We start from the raw sequence: 20,194 nt of genomic DNA on the forward strand, positions 1-20,194 counted from the left end.
TCACAAGCTCCAGACAAGAAATACACAACCTAGCAGAGGCAGGCTTGAAAGGGTACACAAGTAAATACCAACTTCACTCAAAGATGTATTTTATCATTCTGAGTTCAGGCATACTAAACTCGAATTTCTACCATGTTCTCTGAGACAGTTAGGATTATAGAATGTAATAATTCCAACAGCCCTTTCTGGCCTATGGAGAACAGGTAGCCTTGCAATAGTGAAAAATGAAAATGGCTGTAATTCACTATTAGGACATGCCACACACATCAGGACTTGTCCTACCTTATACTTAAAATGCACCCAGCCCTTTGGCCTACCAAAGGGGTGTCTGATATGAAGAAAAGGGAAGGTTTAAGGACTGGCAAGTGGGTGCACTAGCCCAGTCAGTGTGACAGTACCAGACTGCACACAGGCTCTGCAATGGCAGACCTTAGACACATTTTACAAGGCTGCTTCTGTGGGTGGCACAACCAGTGCTGCAAGCCCACCAGCAGCATTTGGATTTACAAGCCCTGGGCACACTCAGTGCACTGTATCAGGGTCTGACAAGTAAACCAAATAGCCAAACATAGAACCACTGATTAATACATCACTTTACAATAGGGAGCACTCACACTGTGGCACTGGACAGCAGTGGCACAGTGCCCAAAGTATCTAACACCAGCAAAAATACATGAGACAACAGCAAAAATGCAAGGGAGACCCACGCCAGTGGTGCCAGGTCCAACAGGTCTGTTGGCTAGGAAGTGCTCCACTGCTTTGATTCCATCATTGTTCCTTATGCAGGTATATAGAGCAGATACATCAAGTGCTATAAGCTGATAACCATCTTGCCATTTAATCTTGTTGATTTTCCTTATAAAATCACTAGTGTCCTGCACGTATGATTTAAGGTACTTTACATGTTCTTGTAAAAAGTGAATCGATGTAAATGGACATATTCTCAAGTGGCCCATCGCAAGCCGAAATGATGGGCCTTCCTGGTGGCTTATTTATTGATTTGTCGACCTTGGGGACAAAATAGATTATTGGAATTGTGGGGTTCTCCCTTTTTCAGGTATTTAGATTCTTGTAGATTCAGAAGGCCCAGACTTTTCCATGCTAGTAATTTTTTGAAGAAAGTGTCTTGTGCATTTTTGAACTTCTGCATGGAACTTTTGCGATAGCAGTCAGTGACACTTAGCTGTTTTGCTGCCTCTTCCATATAATCTTTAAGGGGCCTTAGTACTATGTTGCCTCCTTTGTCCGCATTTCTCACAACAACCTGCTTCTCCTTGTTTAATTTATCCATCAGTTGTTGATACTTTATTTCATGAATTGTGATTTTACGTTTGTCTTATTGGCTTCCATGTGTAGTTTTTTTATTTCCCACACCACATGTTCACTGAACAGATCTAAAGAGTCACATGGCATGATGGGTATGAATTTGGATTTTTTTTTAAATCAATTTTTTTGTTTAACACATGTTGCATATATTGGAGAGAAAAAATCTTGTGTAGTTATTTCTGAGTGTTCTCCTTGGGCCGGACTTGGGGTATCTGCCATTACAGCTTCATCTCCCAGATTATAAAGATCCTTTATAACGCCCAGATCTGATACTGCTAGATTCTGCTTGTCTCCACTGGCCAATATTAGGTCTTGAGTGTCCAATTCATCATTAAACCCCTCAGGTTTGGCCTATAGTTTATGAAATTTTTTGAGTTTTAACTTCCTGATAAACTTGTAAATAACTGCTGGTGTGTTTGTGTAATCGAAGTTAGTTTTAGGGCAGCATGACAATCCCAGCGCTAGCAGCTGTTGTTCTGCTGCATCCAGATTTATTCCCGTCAAATTAATGATAGTATTGTCTGTATTGGTTGTTGGAGGGTAAATGGAAGATGTTTCTATTTGCATTTCCATTGTACCTGTCCTCTCACCGGTTTCTGATTGCCACTGCTGCCTCCTTTTTCTGGCAGCGCACCTTCGCTGCTGCCTGCTCTCTGTCCTTCGTTTTTTGCTGGTTTAGTAGTTCGTGGTCTGAGAGTTTCTCTTCGACTTCTCCTCAAGTAGTCTAATTCTTCTCCCAACCATGGTTTTGTTGCTCCCAAATTCAGTCTACCCCTTGACATTTCTGCCTCTGATTCACTCTCCAGGGCCGACGCTGATGTTGAAGTCGTGCCACTTTTTACCTCATTTCATTCTTGTGTGAACCTTGTATTTTTTGCCGTCATGTTTCTGACAGAATCTAATTTTCTGGCGAACGTAAAAATGTGTCCGTTAGCGTAATCGTCTTTATCTCTTTTAAATTTGTATATCTTCCATTGTTTTAACTTCTCTTCTTCTTTGTTAAGTCTTGTCATCATATACTCCTGGAATTTCTTCCTCTGTTGTGGCTCCCCCTGTAATTCGATTTCCTTGTTGAGGGCATCTATTTAAGCCTGGCGCTCAATGCGATCTACCTCCGCCTACTTCACCAAAATTTGGACTAGCCTGCAGGAGGAGTCGAGGTTGCACTCTGCCATCATCTGAGGATTGGGCGTGTCATAGCTGGGGGCCAACATGATCAGCAGCCCTCTGGGTATCCTGCCAAGGTCCAGGTACTTCTGGAGGGATTTTGCCTCCCACCATTTAGTTGTTTCCTGGTGCATGTATTTTTCCAGGATACAGTAGTTTTCTTTCAGGCTTTTAACTCCAGTTGTCATTTCAATGGTACTGTATTCGTTAAGCTGCTGTGGAGTGTTGTCCAAAAACATTTCCTCTGCTGCCAACTCGCGGTCTCTGAGCGCTGCGGCAGACATGGTGATTGCTATTGTGATATCTATATGTTGTTGGGCTCTCACCCCTAATTGCTATATTTAAAGCAGAGAAAGACTTTAGCATGCACCTCCCCACCTGTTATATATATTACGCTATTGCGAGTGCCTTATGTTGCTGTCCGATGGTTCCAGCAGTGGTCCCTAATGTGGCTGGGCTTGACCGAGCTTGCCGGCCTGTCCGAGATCTGCTCCTGCTGTTTTTCCCCTTCCGACTGCTTGTCACGTCCTTCTGCGTGTACACAGGGGGCTGCCGTGGATTCCTGACTCGGAACTCTTTGCTTGCACTTCCGGGCTCAAGAGACGGGTCAGGGCTGCCTGGATTAGCTACGCCGGTTATCCGATATCCCCAGAAGAAATGACCGCCAACCACGGAGCCAACTTGAGGAGAGGGGGTCCACGATGTATGCAAGCCTACTGGGGCCTTAGAATTACAAGTAGAGGCACTTACTGAAGCAGTTCAGGGGAACACAAAAAAACATCCTGGACCTGAAGACACAGAATAAATCACTCCAAATGGACATCGAGAGGCTAGAAATGCAAGCTAGGAGGAACAACTTAAGATTCCTGAAAATCCCGGAGTGTGGTGATGTTAAAACTTTTATTTGCAAACTACTCAGAGAGGGATTATTGAAGGATAGACCAGATATAGACTTGGAGCAAGAAATTCAGAGGGCACATATGGATCCCTTTAGGTTGCATCCAGACAGGAAGGCTCCCAGGAAGATCTTGGTCAATTTCCATACCTACCCGGTTAAGGAGCTGATCTTGGGAAGAGCATTAACTGACACAACACTCCAACTCAATTCTGCTAACTATCAAATCTGTTCTGATGTTGGTAGATTAACTGCTCAAAGGCAATGGGAGTTGGGTTCAAGAATGCCTGAGCTTAGGAGCTTGGGGGCGAATGTTTAGATGAAGTTCCCGGCGCTCCTGAAGGTGATCTGGAGAAATAAGCTCCACAATTTCAGCTCTCCCCAAGAAGTGGATACCTTCCTGATCCTAATGAAAGAGAACTTTCCATCTGTCCCTCATTAAGTTCATGCTCTGGAGGCGTATGCCATAGCACCTGTTCCCCCCTCTTTCTCTATAGTAGAAGAAGTAATAGGGAAATAATAGGGGAAAGGGAAAAAAAGGGAGAAACGGGGCTATTGAAAAGATTAGAGACCTGAAAGAACTATAAAAAAAAAAGAAAAAGGAAAAATTTTCTTTTTTTTAGAAAAATAAAGTTTTTGGTGAGTCTTAAGCACAATGTCCTAAATGGGTCAATGTTTTAAAGGGGTCACTTTTGTTTTCTTATTTTCTACATTGGGCTTTGTGTTTATTTTTCACTCATTAGGGGTTTGCTCTGATGCTGGCACAAGAGTAATCCTGAATAGGCGACAATGATCGCCGAAGGGAAGTATGGGGGTTCCTCAGGGGGTGGCGGGGGTCGGGCGGGGGGCAAGGGGAGGGGGAGCAGAATAAAAAAATTAGTCCAGATACAACCAAAAGTAAAAGAAAGCACACCACCAGCGTGGGTATGGAGCTTGCTTCTTTGAAAATCTTAATAAATGGCTAGTATCTTTAAAATCAAAGTAATACGTTGGAACGTGAATGGCCTTAGAGATAGGAGGAACATGTCTAGAGTGAGTGAATTCCTTTACAACTGCAAGGCCCATATTTGCTTCCTAGGAGAAACCCACTTAGAGGCTCATGAGTGTAGGCTGGGGTTCAGCAAGCTCAGATGAGTTCAGGAAGGCCTTTACTCGGAACAAAGGGGCAGCTCCAGGGGCGTGGCAATTATTATTAGAGGTAACACAGGGATAAAGGTTGAAAAGATTGAAACAGACCAATCCGGAAGATGGCTTGTGGCTACTCTCTCGATATGCCGTGCTCCCCTGGTATGTGCAGTTTATTATGGGCCGAACCAAGATAACCCAGGGGCCCTGATAAAGTTAAAGGCAAGCCTCTTGGCCACATCTGCTCCTATCATCTTGGGGGGAGATTTCAACATGGTATTTGATGAATTTTTAGATCCTACCTCTAAAGCCAAATACATTGTCCCCCGTAGATCATATTCTGAGTTGAAAACTCTTATTAAGGAATTTAGTCTCTTAGATATACAGAGAGCGAAAAACAGTTCTAAAAGAAACTTCTCCTTTTATAGCAAAAAATACAGGCATCACTCTAGAATAGATTTTTTCTTGTTGGATCAGACCAGCTTCTCAGACATAGACTCAATCTCTTATATCCCTGCTATTCTCTCAGATCATTGAGCTGTGGCATTGGTAGTCAATCTAAAGCAAAAAAAATGCCAGAGGAGGTGGACCCTAGATGCATCCCTATTATTAAAAGAGGTGGTAAAGGTAGAAGTAGCAGCACAAGCAGAAGAATCAGGACTGCCTGGATTAGCTATGCCAGTTATCCGATATCCCCAGAAGAAATGACCGCCAACTTGAGGAGAGGGGGTCCACAAATCAGGAGGTGGCCAATCCGGTAAATATTTCAGAAACTCGTTCGACGTTTTTATTTGCGCAAAAAGACTGGAGCAGACACAATTATCGTGCTGATTATTTTTATTTAGCAATCACCATGTCGCCATTACGCGTTTCGGCCGCCCAACGGCCTTGATCACATGTTAGCGCCTTGGGGTGGAGATTCCCTTTTTTAAAGTGCCTGTGCAGTGTTTAGCAGCAATGGACATAGAAAACATACATCACTGTTTTCTTAATATATCCTTATATTCATTACAGTACTAGGATAAAACAATATTAATTTCATCATTATATATATATATAATATAATGCATGTTTCCAAAGTAAGGTAAAGACGACCATGAAACGATAAGTAATAGAAGCAGCCTCCTTATGCAATCATAGCTAGCATAGTTAAATGGTTCACTTTGAAATATTGTCAAAAAGACAATATTTCAAAGCGAACCATTTAACAGCCCCTATGATTGCCTAAGGAGGCAGCTTCTACTACTTATCATTTCATGGTCGTCTTTACCTTATTTGGGAAACCCTTTCTGTTCATGTCACAATATGTCACTATTTCCGTAGCTTCCAATTTTCTCACTGGGGACACTTCTCACTGTGTATAAATTCATCGTTTCTGTCATTGTTTATTGTGTTATATATATATATATATATATATATATATATATATATATATATATATATATATATATATATATATATATATATCCTGTACACCGTTGTCTCCAAAACTCGCGCGTTCGTGCAACACAGCAAGCAGACTCCGGACACGGACCTCGAGGTGTATAAAAAGTTTTATTTGGCAGGAAGAGTCACCGACGTTTCGGCTCAGCGGAGCCTTGATCACATGACAGCGTTTACTTAGTTAGGTACACCTTTTAAAGTGAAAGCAAGTGGTTAACTGAAATCACCTGTGCAAGCTCCGTAATAAACATAGAAAACATACTTTGCATCGCGTTCAACATTATGTTGCATCAACATGTTTCTTAATAAATGTAAAATACATTTATAACCATATCATATTTACAAGGTTAACACTAGATTAAATAAATAGAATGACTAGGAAACAAGGGAGAGTATTATTGTAAAATACACCTCTCAATTGATCAACCCCGTTTTAAAAAGCCCTATTTACAAATAAATATATATATATATATAAAACCCCTAATCATTGTATATACATATTTGCAAACATAATTTTTACTTTTGCCACCTATTTCAGGAACCTCGGTAAAATAGTTCAATCCCTATAAAGTGCTATGTGCCTTCTTTTTAAAGTGCAAATTGTGCTTCAAAAAGTGCATCAATATGTGCAAAATTAGCATAGTGCAAATACGCATACTACAGAATACCAAGTTCCTGATCCAGTTCACTTATATACAGTATATGTTTACAAATAATACAATTACTCAAGAGGGGAGAAGAAATTACTTTTTTCTCCTACAATATTCCTTGCATACTGTCTTATTAGGGCTTCTAATACTTTGCGGGTAAGTTTTCATTTACAAAAGTCAAACAATTCTATGTTAAAAACATCCTGTGTAAATGCAACTAGTTTCTATGTTTTAAAAATAATTTTTTTCCCAAGTGCTAGAAAAAGTTAAAATAAATAAGGCAGGCACACAAAGGGCCTGAAACCCAAAACCCAAACTAATCAAAAAGTATAAATAAACAAACAACCAAATGGAAGAGAACCTATACGTTTCATTATAATTCAATGGTTCTTAACCTGGCTGCAAAAAACGTGCACAGTGAAAAATAATAATAATAAATGGACAAGCATTGTGTTCACATAGCAGCAATAATTCTTTCATTGATGGTTCATAAGGACTGTGACTGCTCGCAGCCCCCACGGGATCCGTCCCGGTCATCTCCCAGCCGGGTGAGTGCCCTGGACATTATCCACATGGGGGAGAGCACACAGTCCTAATATCTTGAGTCTACTCGAGCAAGCATGTGTGGAGATCTTCAGTCACATTCAACCCATGAGGCACCTTGGTATTGAGCAGGAGGATGTATTTTGTCTCAAGTTTTCTGAGTCTGGTCTCCCTGTCTCCGCCTCTTTTTGTGTTGATGACAGAGTCAATAACCCAGTATTTTAGACCACTATTATTACTTTGGTGGTGGTCCTTGAAATGGCGCGCAACAGGATACGTGCTGTCCATATTCGTAATCGCTCGCAAATGTTGCAAAATGCGTTTATGGACAGCATTCCTGGTGCTGCCCACATACTGCAGGCCACAAGGACAGCGCAAAACATATATAGCGTATTCTGTCTTGCACGTTAGTACTTGGGTTATTATATGTTCCTTCCCTGTGAATCCATCCCTATAGGTTTTGGTGTTTTCACCATGAGTACACGCTTTACAGATTTTGCAGTTATAGAACCCCTTATTCCTTTGCCACCACTCGGTTCTTGTGAAGGGATCCGGGTTGGTTTGGACTATATGGTGAGTACTACACATTGAGTAGTGCATGTTTTTTTCTCCTTTGGATATCGATGTAACCCTTGTTTATTGCGATTGTACTTATAACTACCAATATTACTGCATTAGTCCACAGGAACCACTGTTGCTATAATGTATGCAGCAGGTACAGTGACATTACTTGCCCCATAGGTATGAGAGGCTCACTGCACACAAATATACCTCTGTATTTTTTAATCTAACAAGTAGGTGGAGGGGCAATGTTCTTTGTTTGTGTTAGGGACCATGGTACCGATGCTAGCCCACAGAGAAAAATTCATCCTGCATTTAAGAACACCATACTTTAGATATGTAAATGACATGCTGTAGCCTGAAATAAACTTCTCTGCCTTCAATATGCACCATATTGCAGGAGTACAAGCCACTTATTGTAAAGTGTGCATCCTCTTGTATGGAATTATGCTGGAACACAGCTGCTCATGGGTGTGGGCAGTCCTAGGATGAGGCTCGCCTTCCAACACCATGGGATCTGTAGACACATAAGTATGTACATCGACAGCAAGGAAGAATGGCAAGCATTTTTATTTGGGGAAAAGGACTGTTAGAAAACCTTGGCTTGTTTTCCCCCACTTACCATGGCCCGGGAAATAAGTATAATGTTGAACGTGCTGTAAAAAAATCCATGCTACCGGTAACTCTCCTCAACACTATATATTAGCATGGCTTAGAATTTTCTTTTAGCCTGGGTCCTCTTCTCTATAGAGGGGCACAGGGAGGTCATATCTCACCACAGTCATGCCTTTGGCTGCCGTGTATTAACAAGAAAACAAGCCATGATGCAGTACTGAGGTGCAGGACACTGGCTGTCCTGCTTGCTTGGAAGCTTTGCTCATCGTCCCAGTGGAACCCAGGTGACTCATACTCCATTGTAGGAATTTCTTCAACCAGTGCTCCATGCCCAATAAAGGGTTGGGAGATTTTAAAGTTTGCTGTAAACTCAAGCCCTGCAAGTGGTTATACCTAAAAAGAGCAAGAAGACATGTCTCCTCCATGAGATATGCAAAAGCCAAGATTATGCAAATAGCAAACCTTTAAAAGCAGACATGATCAAGTGGGCAGCTCCATTCCTGAAGGGACCAAAATACTTTTTACTTAAACAAACAGGAGTTCCTGTCTTGAAGGTGGGGGTCAACCCCCACTGTGTAAGGAAAGTGACAAGAAAAAGGGACGTGGGGCTAGTGCTGTTTCTAAAATTACTATACATTTATATATTTTATTCTAATAGTAGCAAATATAGTAGCAAATCTTAACTTAAGTACATGTAACCAGGTGCTTAATGGCCACGATCACTAAGTTTGCAATTTAGATCTTCACGTATAAAAATATCACAGCTGGAGTGGCACACCGTTACTTTGTTTTTCCAAACCAAGCGTAATTAAGGATGAAAAACAAAGAACTATTTAATATGACAGGAGCATGCATTACACATTGCATCTAAGTCTCCAGGTCATAAATGATGGTTCTGATTCCATCTGAAAAGTTAACAATCCTAAAAGGGAGGGAGGCACGAAACATACACATACTGCTCCTCTTCACATGTGCAGACATGCACAAGAGCAAATAAGATCTCCATGGTTGTAAAACATGCTAAATGGAGAAATGTGTGTGCTTTTGTCATCAAGTGTGTGTGGAGTGCTAGCTATCACTAACTTCAATTCATGATTCTCCCTCAATCCGATATGTACAGAACAGAGATCTGTAATGGCAACCTGACCCAGAAGGAATGCAGCTAAGCTCCTCAAATAGGAATTGTTACACAGTGTATCTCCTTAGAGAATGGGACTTTAACACCCACCACCCCTTAGTTAGTCTCCTTGGAAGATCCATGATAACCAACCTGGGAATCTTGTTCAGGAGCTGAAACATCGATTTAGAACTAATTGCTAGAGAAAGTGCAATAGTCTGAATTTCTGTTCATTTTCGTAAAATCATTTCTCTTTGGCAACCACCTCAGGACAGAATCCATTTTCACATTTATGTCTTCCTTTCTGTGTTTCATTTACTTTCCATTCTTGGCGCCTATATCTACCTCAATTCATTCTCACTTTCTCTCCTCCTTGCTTCAATCCACTACCCCCATTACTCAGCGTCTTGATTCATCATTGACCATTCTGGCACCACCGTAACTAAGGGCCTAATTACGAGTTCGGCTGTCCCACTGCGGACAGCGCATTGTACCGCCTGCCAGATCAGAAGTTTTTTCTTGGTTTGGTGGACAGTTGTGCGGTGGTCTGAGAGGCTCATACATGAGCCTCACAGGCAAACCGCTGGTCTTAGACCGCCACCTGCACCTTCCTTCATGGTGTGGCATACATGCCACACCATGCAGGAAGGGGGGTGCAGGTCCAGGGGGGCACTACACATGCCCCCCTGCATGCACCCTAGGCCCTAATCTGGCTGAGGACCCTTATATAACCCCCTTTGTTGTCATTCCGCCACCCTTTTCATGACGGGTTCACCGCACTTTAGCAACTTGGAATATGCTTGCGGTGCTGGCTGCGGCACCACCAGCCTATTCCTGCTGTTGAAAGACTGCAGGCCTAATGGTATCCTTGATCCCGATGGTGCTGGGGGTCTTGTGGCGGTCCAACCACCGCAATCATACTGCTGCGGGCGGTCCTGCCGTGTGGTGGTCATCGGACCGCCACCAGGGGTACGGCGATCCTATGGAGCGCCATAGTCAAAATGAGGGCCTTCATTTTGTTACTGGTTTGCACTTGTTTAATTGTTCATCTGTTTTGTCTTCTGTCCAATTGAATATAAATTGAAGAATTACTTATTTTGTTTGATGTACAGGGCACTGATACAGCACGGCTTGAGCTATATATGAATGCATAACCAACCAACTAATTCAACACATATATAAATACCATGCATTGGTTTGACACCAAGTAGTGGTATATTGATGTGATGAATGCAATATTATTGTTATGAGATTTAATGCATGTGTTAGAGTTGGGGTATACCATATTATACGAATGTATGAGAATCGATGCATGAGGCAAGGCATGGGAATTCAGACAAATTGCAAAGCCAATGTAGGAAATTGAATTATTAGCTGAGCGGGTGAAAGCCGCACTCAAATAATATACACACAATTTCTGGGGTGAACCATAAAAGTCACTAAATAAACCTGTGCTTAACCCTCTGGTAGCTTGCCACAAAAGCAGTCAGGCCTAACTTAGAAGCAATGTGTAGAGTATTTATGCAGCACTCAAACAGTGATAAAGCGGTAATAACAATACAAGAGTACAGTTATGCATTTTTAACATTTTTGGCAAAAATTGCAACAAGAAGCACAAAGTGACACTCACTTTCTGGTTGAGCTGGATTGGATCAAAATCAAAAGTTGAGGCAGCCGAGATGGAGTGCAGGTCAGATACAGGGACGAGATTCCCTTCTAACTTAGTCCAGTTCCACATGAGGAGCCTCAGTTAGAACTGCAAGTTGGCAGGGGACTGTGAGGAGGCATTGTTTGCGTGAAGAGCTCGCCGTTGGTTGGAGCTTCGAATTGGTGGGAAATACAAGGCAGTCGTTGCTGGCACGAAGGGCACTGTATGAGTGAAGTCCAGAGTCTGTAGCTGGGAAGGTCGCATTGGCAGATGGATGCAGGTCCCGCCTTGACCTCGGTGAAGTCTGCTCGCATTTATGAAGAAACCTTGGATGGTTCTTTTTTTTACTCTATGAGCCTAAAACCTCTGGATTTTCATCTGTAGTCCAATTACTGCATCTTCTAGGTTGGAGAAGTACATTCCAACACCAGCCAAGTGTCCAGGACCTGACAGAGGGGCATCTTTTGTGATTTAGGACTAACTCAAGCAGAGGATACAGCAGGGTCCATGCCAGACTAGTTGGTGCTGGTCAGCTGGGTCAGTGGATTAACGAAAGTTCATGGGTATTTAATCCGGAGCTCTCAGAAAGGAGTACTGTGCTGAGGGGGCCCCCTGCAGCTAGGGGGCCTGCCATACCGTGGGGGCTGTGGAGGCCTGTGTTACTCCCCTTAGCTTGGGCAGTTGTAGGGAAGGCCTCTGGAAGTTTGGTGTGCCCGTGTAGCTCAAACAGAAGGTCCACCAACTAATCCTTGGAGCCACTTTTGCAATCCTGGGTTTAAAGCAAGCAGGTCCAGTCTTCCTTAGACAGCAGGGCAGTCCTTCTTCAGAATCTTCTCAAGTCCAGGAGTGTTCTGATGAGGGGTTCTGAGGGTGCCACTTTTGTACCAAGTGCAAGCCTGTGCGTGAGGGTAACAACCTGCCTTGTTTAACCCTTAGTTGATTCTGGCCAGTTCTTCCCTTTTCCCTGTGTTTAGTTTGCATATGTCTAAGGGGACAAAGAGCAAGTGGGCCCAGGCAGGAGCTGCATTTGCTAGTAACAGGTAGGTATCTTCAGAAGTCAGCAAGGGGATGGGTACAGCCTGCAGACTACCCTTTGAACTTCAGAAAGGGCTGATTCCAATCCCCGGAGTCCATCCTGCTCAGGAGAGGAACACCCTCCCTCCCACCCAAGACCCTTTTGTACCCAGTCTGGAATGAATGCATATCACACCACAGGAGGACAATTAACAGTCATGTGCCTCTGGGTACGGTACACTGGCAGAAAGGCACCTGTGGTTTAGACAGAAAAATGCCAATGTTCCAAAAGTGCCATTTCGATATTAGAAACTTAGAATTTGACTGTATCATTCAAGAGGATTTTAAATTACAATTCAAATGAGTAGAAGAAGTATTTCTCTGTCTGCTCCCAAACTAAAGTTATCACTTATTAACTCCAATAAGGTAACCCAGTTTTATTCTATGAGAGTTCTAGCTTGTTAAACGTAAAAGGACTGATGGGGTTTTTCACTGCTAGGACATGTAAACTTTGCTACACATGTCCTATATTTCAAAGGCCTTGCACCCTACCTTATGAGCCTTTAGGGCCTACCTTAGGGGTGACATGCTAGTATTAAAAAGGAAATTTAGGCCTGACAAAATGTGTATTTTACCCAGTTGAAATAGCAGTTTAAAACTAAACTACAGGCAGCAGTGGCAGGCCTGAGACATGTTTTACAGTGCTGCTTTAGTGGGAGGCACGAGTGCTGCAGCCCATATGTGGTAATTAATGTACAGGCCCTGGGTAAATGTAGTACGATATACTAGGGAATTAAAAGTAGATTGAATAACTCAATCAGGTGCATACCAATGCTACCATGTTTGGAAGGGAGAGTACAAGCACTCCACCACTCATTACCTGGAGTAAAGTGTGCATAATTGTAATGCCAACAAAGACAGGTTCAGTAAAAAATAGGATCGTGAAGGCAAAAATCTGGGGGGCTACCACCCAAAAAATGGCCATGTCCAAAAGTCAGGCTCTATTTTCTAACTGTTCAATGGCAGCCTTGCATTCCACCTACACATATTTTGGGGGTTTCTCTAATTTATCTGTAATTTCCAGGTAACATGCATCAGAACAAGAAGCTTAACATGTACATATTCTCACCAAAATGTACTGTTTAACCGCCCTTATAAAGTGAGGGGAGAATATCTATCTGTGGCTGCGTGTGAAATCATGCCACATCCCAGCATGCTCTACACACATCTCCCAGGTAAATAATGTGAACCATCCACCACCGCGCTTTCACTCCTTGTCAGAGGTGCCTTGGTGTATGAAAGGAACGTAAATCACTCGCAGAAATGGTGTTTGTATGCAGGATTCCCATAAAACAGGCCACTAAGAAGCTGCAGTAGTCAGGGACTCAAATGTTCTTTTGGGGAGCATTTGTATTAAATCTGCACACTTCAACATCTCATAAGCTCCATAACATGTAAATGTAGTAACATTACACAACCAAAAGTACGTTAGGGTTTGAATGTTTGGTTTCATTTTATACAAAGAAAACATTACATTATTAAATATATATATATGTCGATTTTGTAAAAATGTTTTGAAAAAAGACAACTACTACTGATGTGTTTGGAGACTACTTACCTCATATATATGCCGTAAATAGTATGAGACTATGTAGGACAGAAGTGTTTGACTGTTATCCTACAAAAAGAGGACAAATATCAGCAAGAAGTTTCAGAACACATGCATGCTATTTTACTATCGGCTTCAATTTTATTACATTCAAGTGACATTAATTGTGAGCGAAATGATAATGTTCCTTTAGATGCACTCACAGTTGTGTTACATACAAAACACTGATTAACATGAAAATACCACAACAATCAGTGATGATTAACACTTGACTGTAATCAATATGTGCTGGTATTCTAACTTTTTAGGACCTCTGGCTCATCCAACAGAGGTTTTGTGGTTAGCTTTAAAAACTGTAAAGCATCATATGGGATTCAACATGATCTTTCTTGCACTCCATATGCAGCTATGTATTCTCTCCCAATTAATTGTATCTTATTAGACAATTCATATAGTGTAACTGCACGTGGATTAATTAGTTTGCTTTACAATTGTATCAACTGTAGAAAGGATATAGTTTCTGAATGTATAACACTAACAATGTCTTAATATTAATGTAGGGCCAGTGCTTGAGTATGTGGGACCCATCAGCACTCATTTCTGGAGACCAGGACTTACTTTTCTTCATCGAACTATGACCCAAGAGCAGGAGAAAACAGGCATTTGCACTGCAATTGGTCTCGCCTTTGCAGCAGATTATTGTGGGTACAGCAACATTTACTGTTTCCCTCCTGGATTTCACTGTTAAAGTGGTAGGGAGGGTCATCCTGGACCGCCTTTCTGAGTGGGCAGAGGCCAGCCAGAAACTATCCGATCTCCAATATGGATTTTGCTATGGTCTTGGTACCATTGAGCAGTCCCTCAACCTCTCATTATTGATAGGCAAGTATACAAGAGCAAAAAAAGGTAGCTTATACTTGGCCTTTGTCGACCTCACCGCAGCGTTCGACTCAGTCAAACATCATAGGCTGACTCAAAGAATATTACGTTCTTAAGGCGGCTGTATAGCGGAGCTTCCGTAAGTGTCCGGTTTGGCCAGAAGGGTGAATGCACTCAAGCCTTCCCAGTTAGGAGAGGGGTCAGACAAGGTTGTGTCTTGGCCCCCTTTCTTTTCAATCTTTATATTAACGGCCTTGAAGATGAACTCCTTCTCCAGAGTAAAGATTATCCCCAGGTAGAGGGCTGCCCTATCCCCACATTATTGTATGCGGATGATGCCGTATTGATGGCACATACCCAAAACAGCCTCCAATGTGCCCTGGATAGTTTTAGTTTGTTTATGAGGGACCTAGGTCTCAAAACCAACATAGCCAAGACCTATGTGATGAGATGTAGGAAAGGGGCCCAGAGGACCTGTGAAATGTATATTTTGTGGAGAGAGGTTATCATCTATAAACAAATGTTTCCTACTTATGCGTACTTTTTAACCAGCACGATGCATGGGCGGCACCTGTATCTGCCCAAAAATTGGCATTTTCTAGATCCACAACGGTATTGTTATTGTTTGCTAAAAAATTAGGAAGAAAACCTCCCCCGGAATTTTTACATATATATAAAGCAAAATGCATGTCTATGGCAATTTACGGGGCTGGGGTGTGGGGCTTCGCAGATTCCACCCCGTTACAAACAGTCGAAATTATTTTCTTAAGGCACATTCTCTCCGTACCACCTAGTACCTCTTCTTTCATTTGCCATGATGTGTTAGTGCAACAATACATTGCGGATCTTGTAAAAATGGAGCCCATATTATTGTGGCCTAGAGTCTGGCGTAAGGACCAGACAAAGCTAAATAGGGCAATTTTAAAAGATATTCTGAAAATAGAAGGGGCACTCACAATCCTCAAATTTGTTCATGATTTTATGTACGATCTGGGACTCCCAGAATATTTCCTAAACCTTACAACTATGACGGAGATTCCAAGAAAGACCATAAAGAAACATGGCCTCCAGTTACTGGAAGCAAATAGATTGGTGGGGGAAATCTCAGAAAAAATTACAGTGAGACATCACCTGCTAATACAAACCATTCTGGGGATGGAGCCATACTTATCATTTGTACCTGGTACTTTTGATAGATTTCTTTTTACCAGGTTTAGACTGGGAATCATACATCGACTCCTGTCCTTCCCAAAGCTAAATGACTGGTCATGTGATTTAATTCTGTACCCTTGCGACAAAATCTCTGACCAATCTACCATGCATTTAGTGTTGTTTTGGAACAGAGGAAAGTTTGGATCATTCCACTTTTGAAAAACTTAGAGCTCAGACAGTGTCGCCAAGCTATGTTTGCACTCCAGCTATTAGAAAACGATTACATAGCCTGGAGAATAGCACAATTTTAAAAGCGGTGTTTTATATTAGGAAAAAAATTATTCTGGAATGCTAATGGCTGCAATTGGTTTCCATTTCTTTTTTTAGTAAATGAATTGTGTTTTATAAACTTTTGTAAAAAACTTGTAATGAAATTTGTATATAATTGCTCTGTGCTTTTATGTCTGTTTTAATTAGAAGCCGAATAAAGCTTTTCTTGAACTTGAACTTGAACTTATGCCCATCATAACAGAATCTCTGGGTCCATGAATCCCATACCATCACATGTAACCCATTCTATTCAACGGGATAAGGAGTCACAAATTCTTCCTAAAACGAACCAGTGCCCTAAGACCTTACATCTAAAAACACAAACCTTCTCCGAATCCCTACTTCTGTTCCTCAGTGGTTGTGGATATATTATTTTTTAAGAACATTGCAAGTGAAGTATCAAAACCACTCCCTCTGTGGTTCCTTCTAGCAATGTGCACGTTTATCAGAGCATTCCTCACATTTTAGGCATATTACCTTGAAATATGTCAATCCAATCATTTCAGCTAATCGTTGTTTACCAATTCAGAAGTTGAAAGGTGTACCTTAATCCCTCTTACCACAATCACCATTATACAGAATTGTTGCAGATGAGCAGTGTTAAGGTTGATGAAAAATGCAGTTATGTTTGCCAATGTACATCTACATTCAAATTCAAATACAAATAAATAACCATCCTAGCATTCAACATGGAGTGTGTACCTGAAGCATCAAATGCTGGAGACTTTCAAGGTAACCACCACAAGTAGCTTTAACTAATGAGTATATTTCAACATTTTTATTTACTTAATTTCATGCTCCAGATTAATAATTGTGTCAAACGCTGACCACACAAAGCACATACTTACTCCACTTTTCACATCCTTTAATTTTGGAAGGATATCCAAAGTGAAACCATCTGCTTGGCCCCGTGTTCGGTTTCCCCCATTCATGTAATTACCAAAAGCAAGAATCAAGGCTAGAACTTGCCTAACTGCAGGTCCATTTCTCAAATTCTGTGAAAAATTAAAAGAGAGTTACTCAAGAAAAACGTTTAGTGTACAATACATTTGCATTCCCTGTTTTTTTTTTAAATGCTTACATTCCCACATATGTATTGTGTTTTCTTTTCAAGTCTCTTCAAGGTATTTTGGCTTTTTCAATTCATCAAAAGTACAGAAAGATTCCTCAACACAGTATCTCACTCTACATTTTAAAGTTATTGCATAGCATAAACCTGAATTTCATACAATAACTTCTATTCGGGAAATATCGTTTACAACGCACGTATTACAATGCGTGTCATTACAACAAATGTTTTACAACGCAAAATCCATTACAACGCATGTCATTACTTCACATAATCCATTACAATGCATTCCCCAAAGTAACGCCCCGGGGGAGTTAGAATAGTAATTGCATTTTAATGGAATATGCGTTGTATTGACATGCTTTGTAACAACATGCGTTGTAATGGATTTTGCAATGTAAAAAATGTGTTGTAATGACACACGTTGTAACGTGTGCATTGTAAAGTGTCATATTCCTTCTATTCATGCTTTTACTCTATAAAGAACTTGATGAAGGTGAACATTCCAAAATAAGCAAATGGTGTTTGGTAGTGCAGCTCAATGGAAAATATTTATCACAGGATAGTTATTGTTTCATTTAGATTCAGTACTTTTGTAGTGTTTATTGCCTCAGACTCTAAGAATATGACACTCAAACTTTAACTGGGTTTCAAACAGGAAAGGATCTAACTCACAGAGTTGTTATCTGAATCCTTCAGTATTCTGTATGAAAATCTGTGAGTGCAGTGGAACAATATGATGGAAAACTTTCTGTAAATGATGTAGCGAATTTCCTTATTTGCAATCTAAACGCAGTTAACCGAAGAGTGCAAAACTGCAATGCTGAATAAACCACACACAAATAATGGGACAATGTGTAGTGAGTAGTCATATTTAGACATTAAAAGCACACAAACTTATGTGTTGACTTAGGTTAGCCTAACAACTGATGCCATCTTATATTTAGATTTTACACGTTAGGAATAAGAGGCCTGGTTTTCAAATTAAACTGTTGTTTTTGCACAAGATGTTTTTCTCTTTCCACTGTAGATGATGTACTTCTCTAGAAACGTTCTGTTAGCTAGTAAATAGGCATATGTTATGCATAAGTCAAGTGAAAGTGAGGTTCTCACTGGGAGGAAAGGTGATGGCAAGAAACATGATTCGTAGGAAGAACTGTCTGTACCACAAGATTTGATCAAAGTAACAAACCGAGGACAAGATTCCATAGTGCATTGTTTAGACGTGAGCAATGAAGGAGTTTACCTGCTCCCAGAGTTTGCTGGAAACTGATTGGTTGGTGGGAACGGAAAATGTAAGATTGCTATTGATGTTTGTTAGAAAAATATTAGTGTGTGTCCCTTAGATTAGTAAGAGAGAACCAATCAGAGCCCTTCCAGAGATGCTCCATTTTTTCAGGGAGCTTCCCTTTAGGTATGGAGGGCTTGCTGCGGAACATAGTAAGCAGACCTTAGAGATACCTGCTGACTTTCAGCTGAGACTACTTTCCAGCTTTTGCTAATTTCCACCTCTTGATTGTCAAGGCTTCATCCTAATAATGTTAATTCTCTCATCAGAACCCTTCATTTGGGTTTCTGAAACTGCCACATCACCTTGCCTCTTGAAGAAATTTCCCTTGATGCCTAAAGCCTCATTAATTTAGATAAAGGGTTTTCCCTTATGGAGCACACTTGCTGCATTTCTGTATTCTATTTTGTAGTCTATCTTGTTTGAAATATCGATTAATGTAGTATTTAAATCTGTAATAATGGTGACTAAACTTAATACTTACCAAATTAACAAAATTAATTTGAATTAATTTGTTACTAACACTCTTTAAACACACACCAAATCTTTTTATTGATTCTTGTGAAGCGCCAATTGGACCTGACAGTTTATGGTGTTGGATTAAAATGATTGCTTCTTTTCATCTCTCCTTTTTGACCAACAAACACCAATGATGGGGGTTATTTAATGATTATACTCAACAACTGAGAGACAAGAATTCCAGAATAAGGATTTTGAGTGCTCAAGGCACTAACTACTGAACAATGGAGATATACGAAAATAGGATGTGGTATTTTGTTTTGAACAGCAGTACACGATACTCCATGAAATGCAGAGCTTCGTACTGCAAAATACTAACAAAATTGACTATTTGCCAAAATGTCCCTAAGTAACATATGGACTAACTTTTTTGGATTAAAGAACCATACAGCTTGATCCTTTTAACAATGTTTAACATGTTCAATGTGTTTAGAATATTAGCTGTTTAATTATTTATTTTGTTTACTGTAGTTCTAAAGGGCTACTAACTGCCCCATTAAGTGACCTGAGAGCATTGAGGTGGGAGCTTGTGGGTGAGCGGAATAAGACAATGTATAGGACTGAATAAGGCCCAACCTAAAAAGCTGTCTAATAGTCCTATTGTAGGATTAACACTGATGGCAAAACCTCAGAGCTATCCTGTCTACCTCATGAAATTTCATTATAGCCTATGGCACTTATAATAAGGTATATGCAGTATCCATCATATTGTGATGGAATAATCCGTCCAGCAAACTCTAAATAATGCCCTTAGTTATGAGTAAGTCTGGCCCTTTAGAAAAGTCTATTCTTAGGAATATGGCTGGTAGGGATTGTGTATATCAGCCAATCACTACTCATGGTCAAACCTCTACCCAAATGCCAGAATGAAGATGTGTGTCTTCAGGGAACTCCTGCATTTTATGCAGTCATTTTCAAGTTTCAGGTCAGTAGGTAAAGAGCTCCATGGGCAGGAGCCCTGGTGATAAAGTGAGCGGCCTCCAAATCTTTTGTATTTGAATCAATAACTTAATTTAGGTGACCTGAGGTTTGGATGGTATGAAACAAAAAGGCTGGAGATGTATTTCGCAGTTTGGTCATGTAGAGCCATGTGAACAGTTCCAAAAGTTTTAAAGAAGGTCCTTTCTTTAACCAGGAGCCTGTGGAAAGATATGAGAGCAGGGGTAATATGACAACGACACCTCAGACCCAGAGCCATGCGAGAAGTATTCATCTTTTCTCATTGAAGATTGGCGAGGTATGGT

At 40.9% G+C, this 20,194-nt stretch overlaps 1 protein-coding gene across 1 annotated transcript in view; it reads right to left on the reverse strand.

Moving 5' to 3' along the window:
- Nucleotides 1-20,194, reverse strand: part of LOC144762748 (uncharacterized) — a 712,524-nt gene that overhangs the window by 254,976 nt on the left and 437,354 nt on the right. Inside the window, exons 14-15 of the mRNA XM_078648000.1 lie at nucleotides 16,923-17,069; nucleotides 13,723-13,782 (exon numbers count right to left, since the gene is read on the reverse strand). Coding sequence (XP_078504126.1) covers nucleotides 13,723-13,782; nucleotides 16,923-17,069 — 207 coding nt within the window. The remainder of the gene's footprint in view (nucleotides 1-13,722; nucleotides 13,783-16,922; nucleotides 17,070-20,194) is intronic.

Source organism: Lissotriton helveticus, chromosome 6, assembly GCF_964261635.1.
Source record: "Lissotriton helveticus chromosome 6, aLisHel1.1, whole genome shotgun sequence".
Taxonomy (NCBI): domain Eukaryota; kingdom Metazoa; phylum Chordata; class Amphibia; order Caudata; family Salamandridae; genus Lissotriton; species Lissotriton helveticus.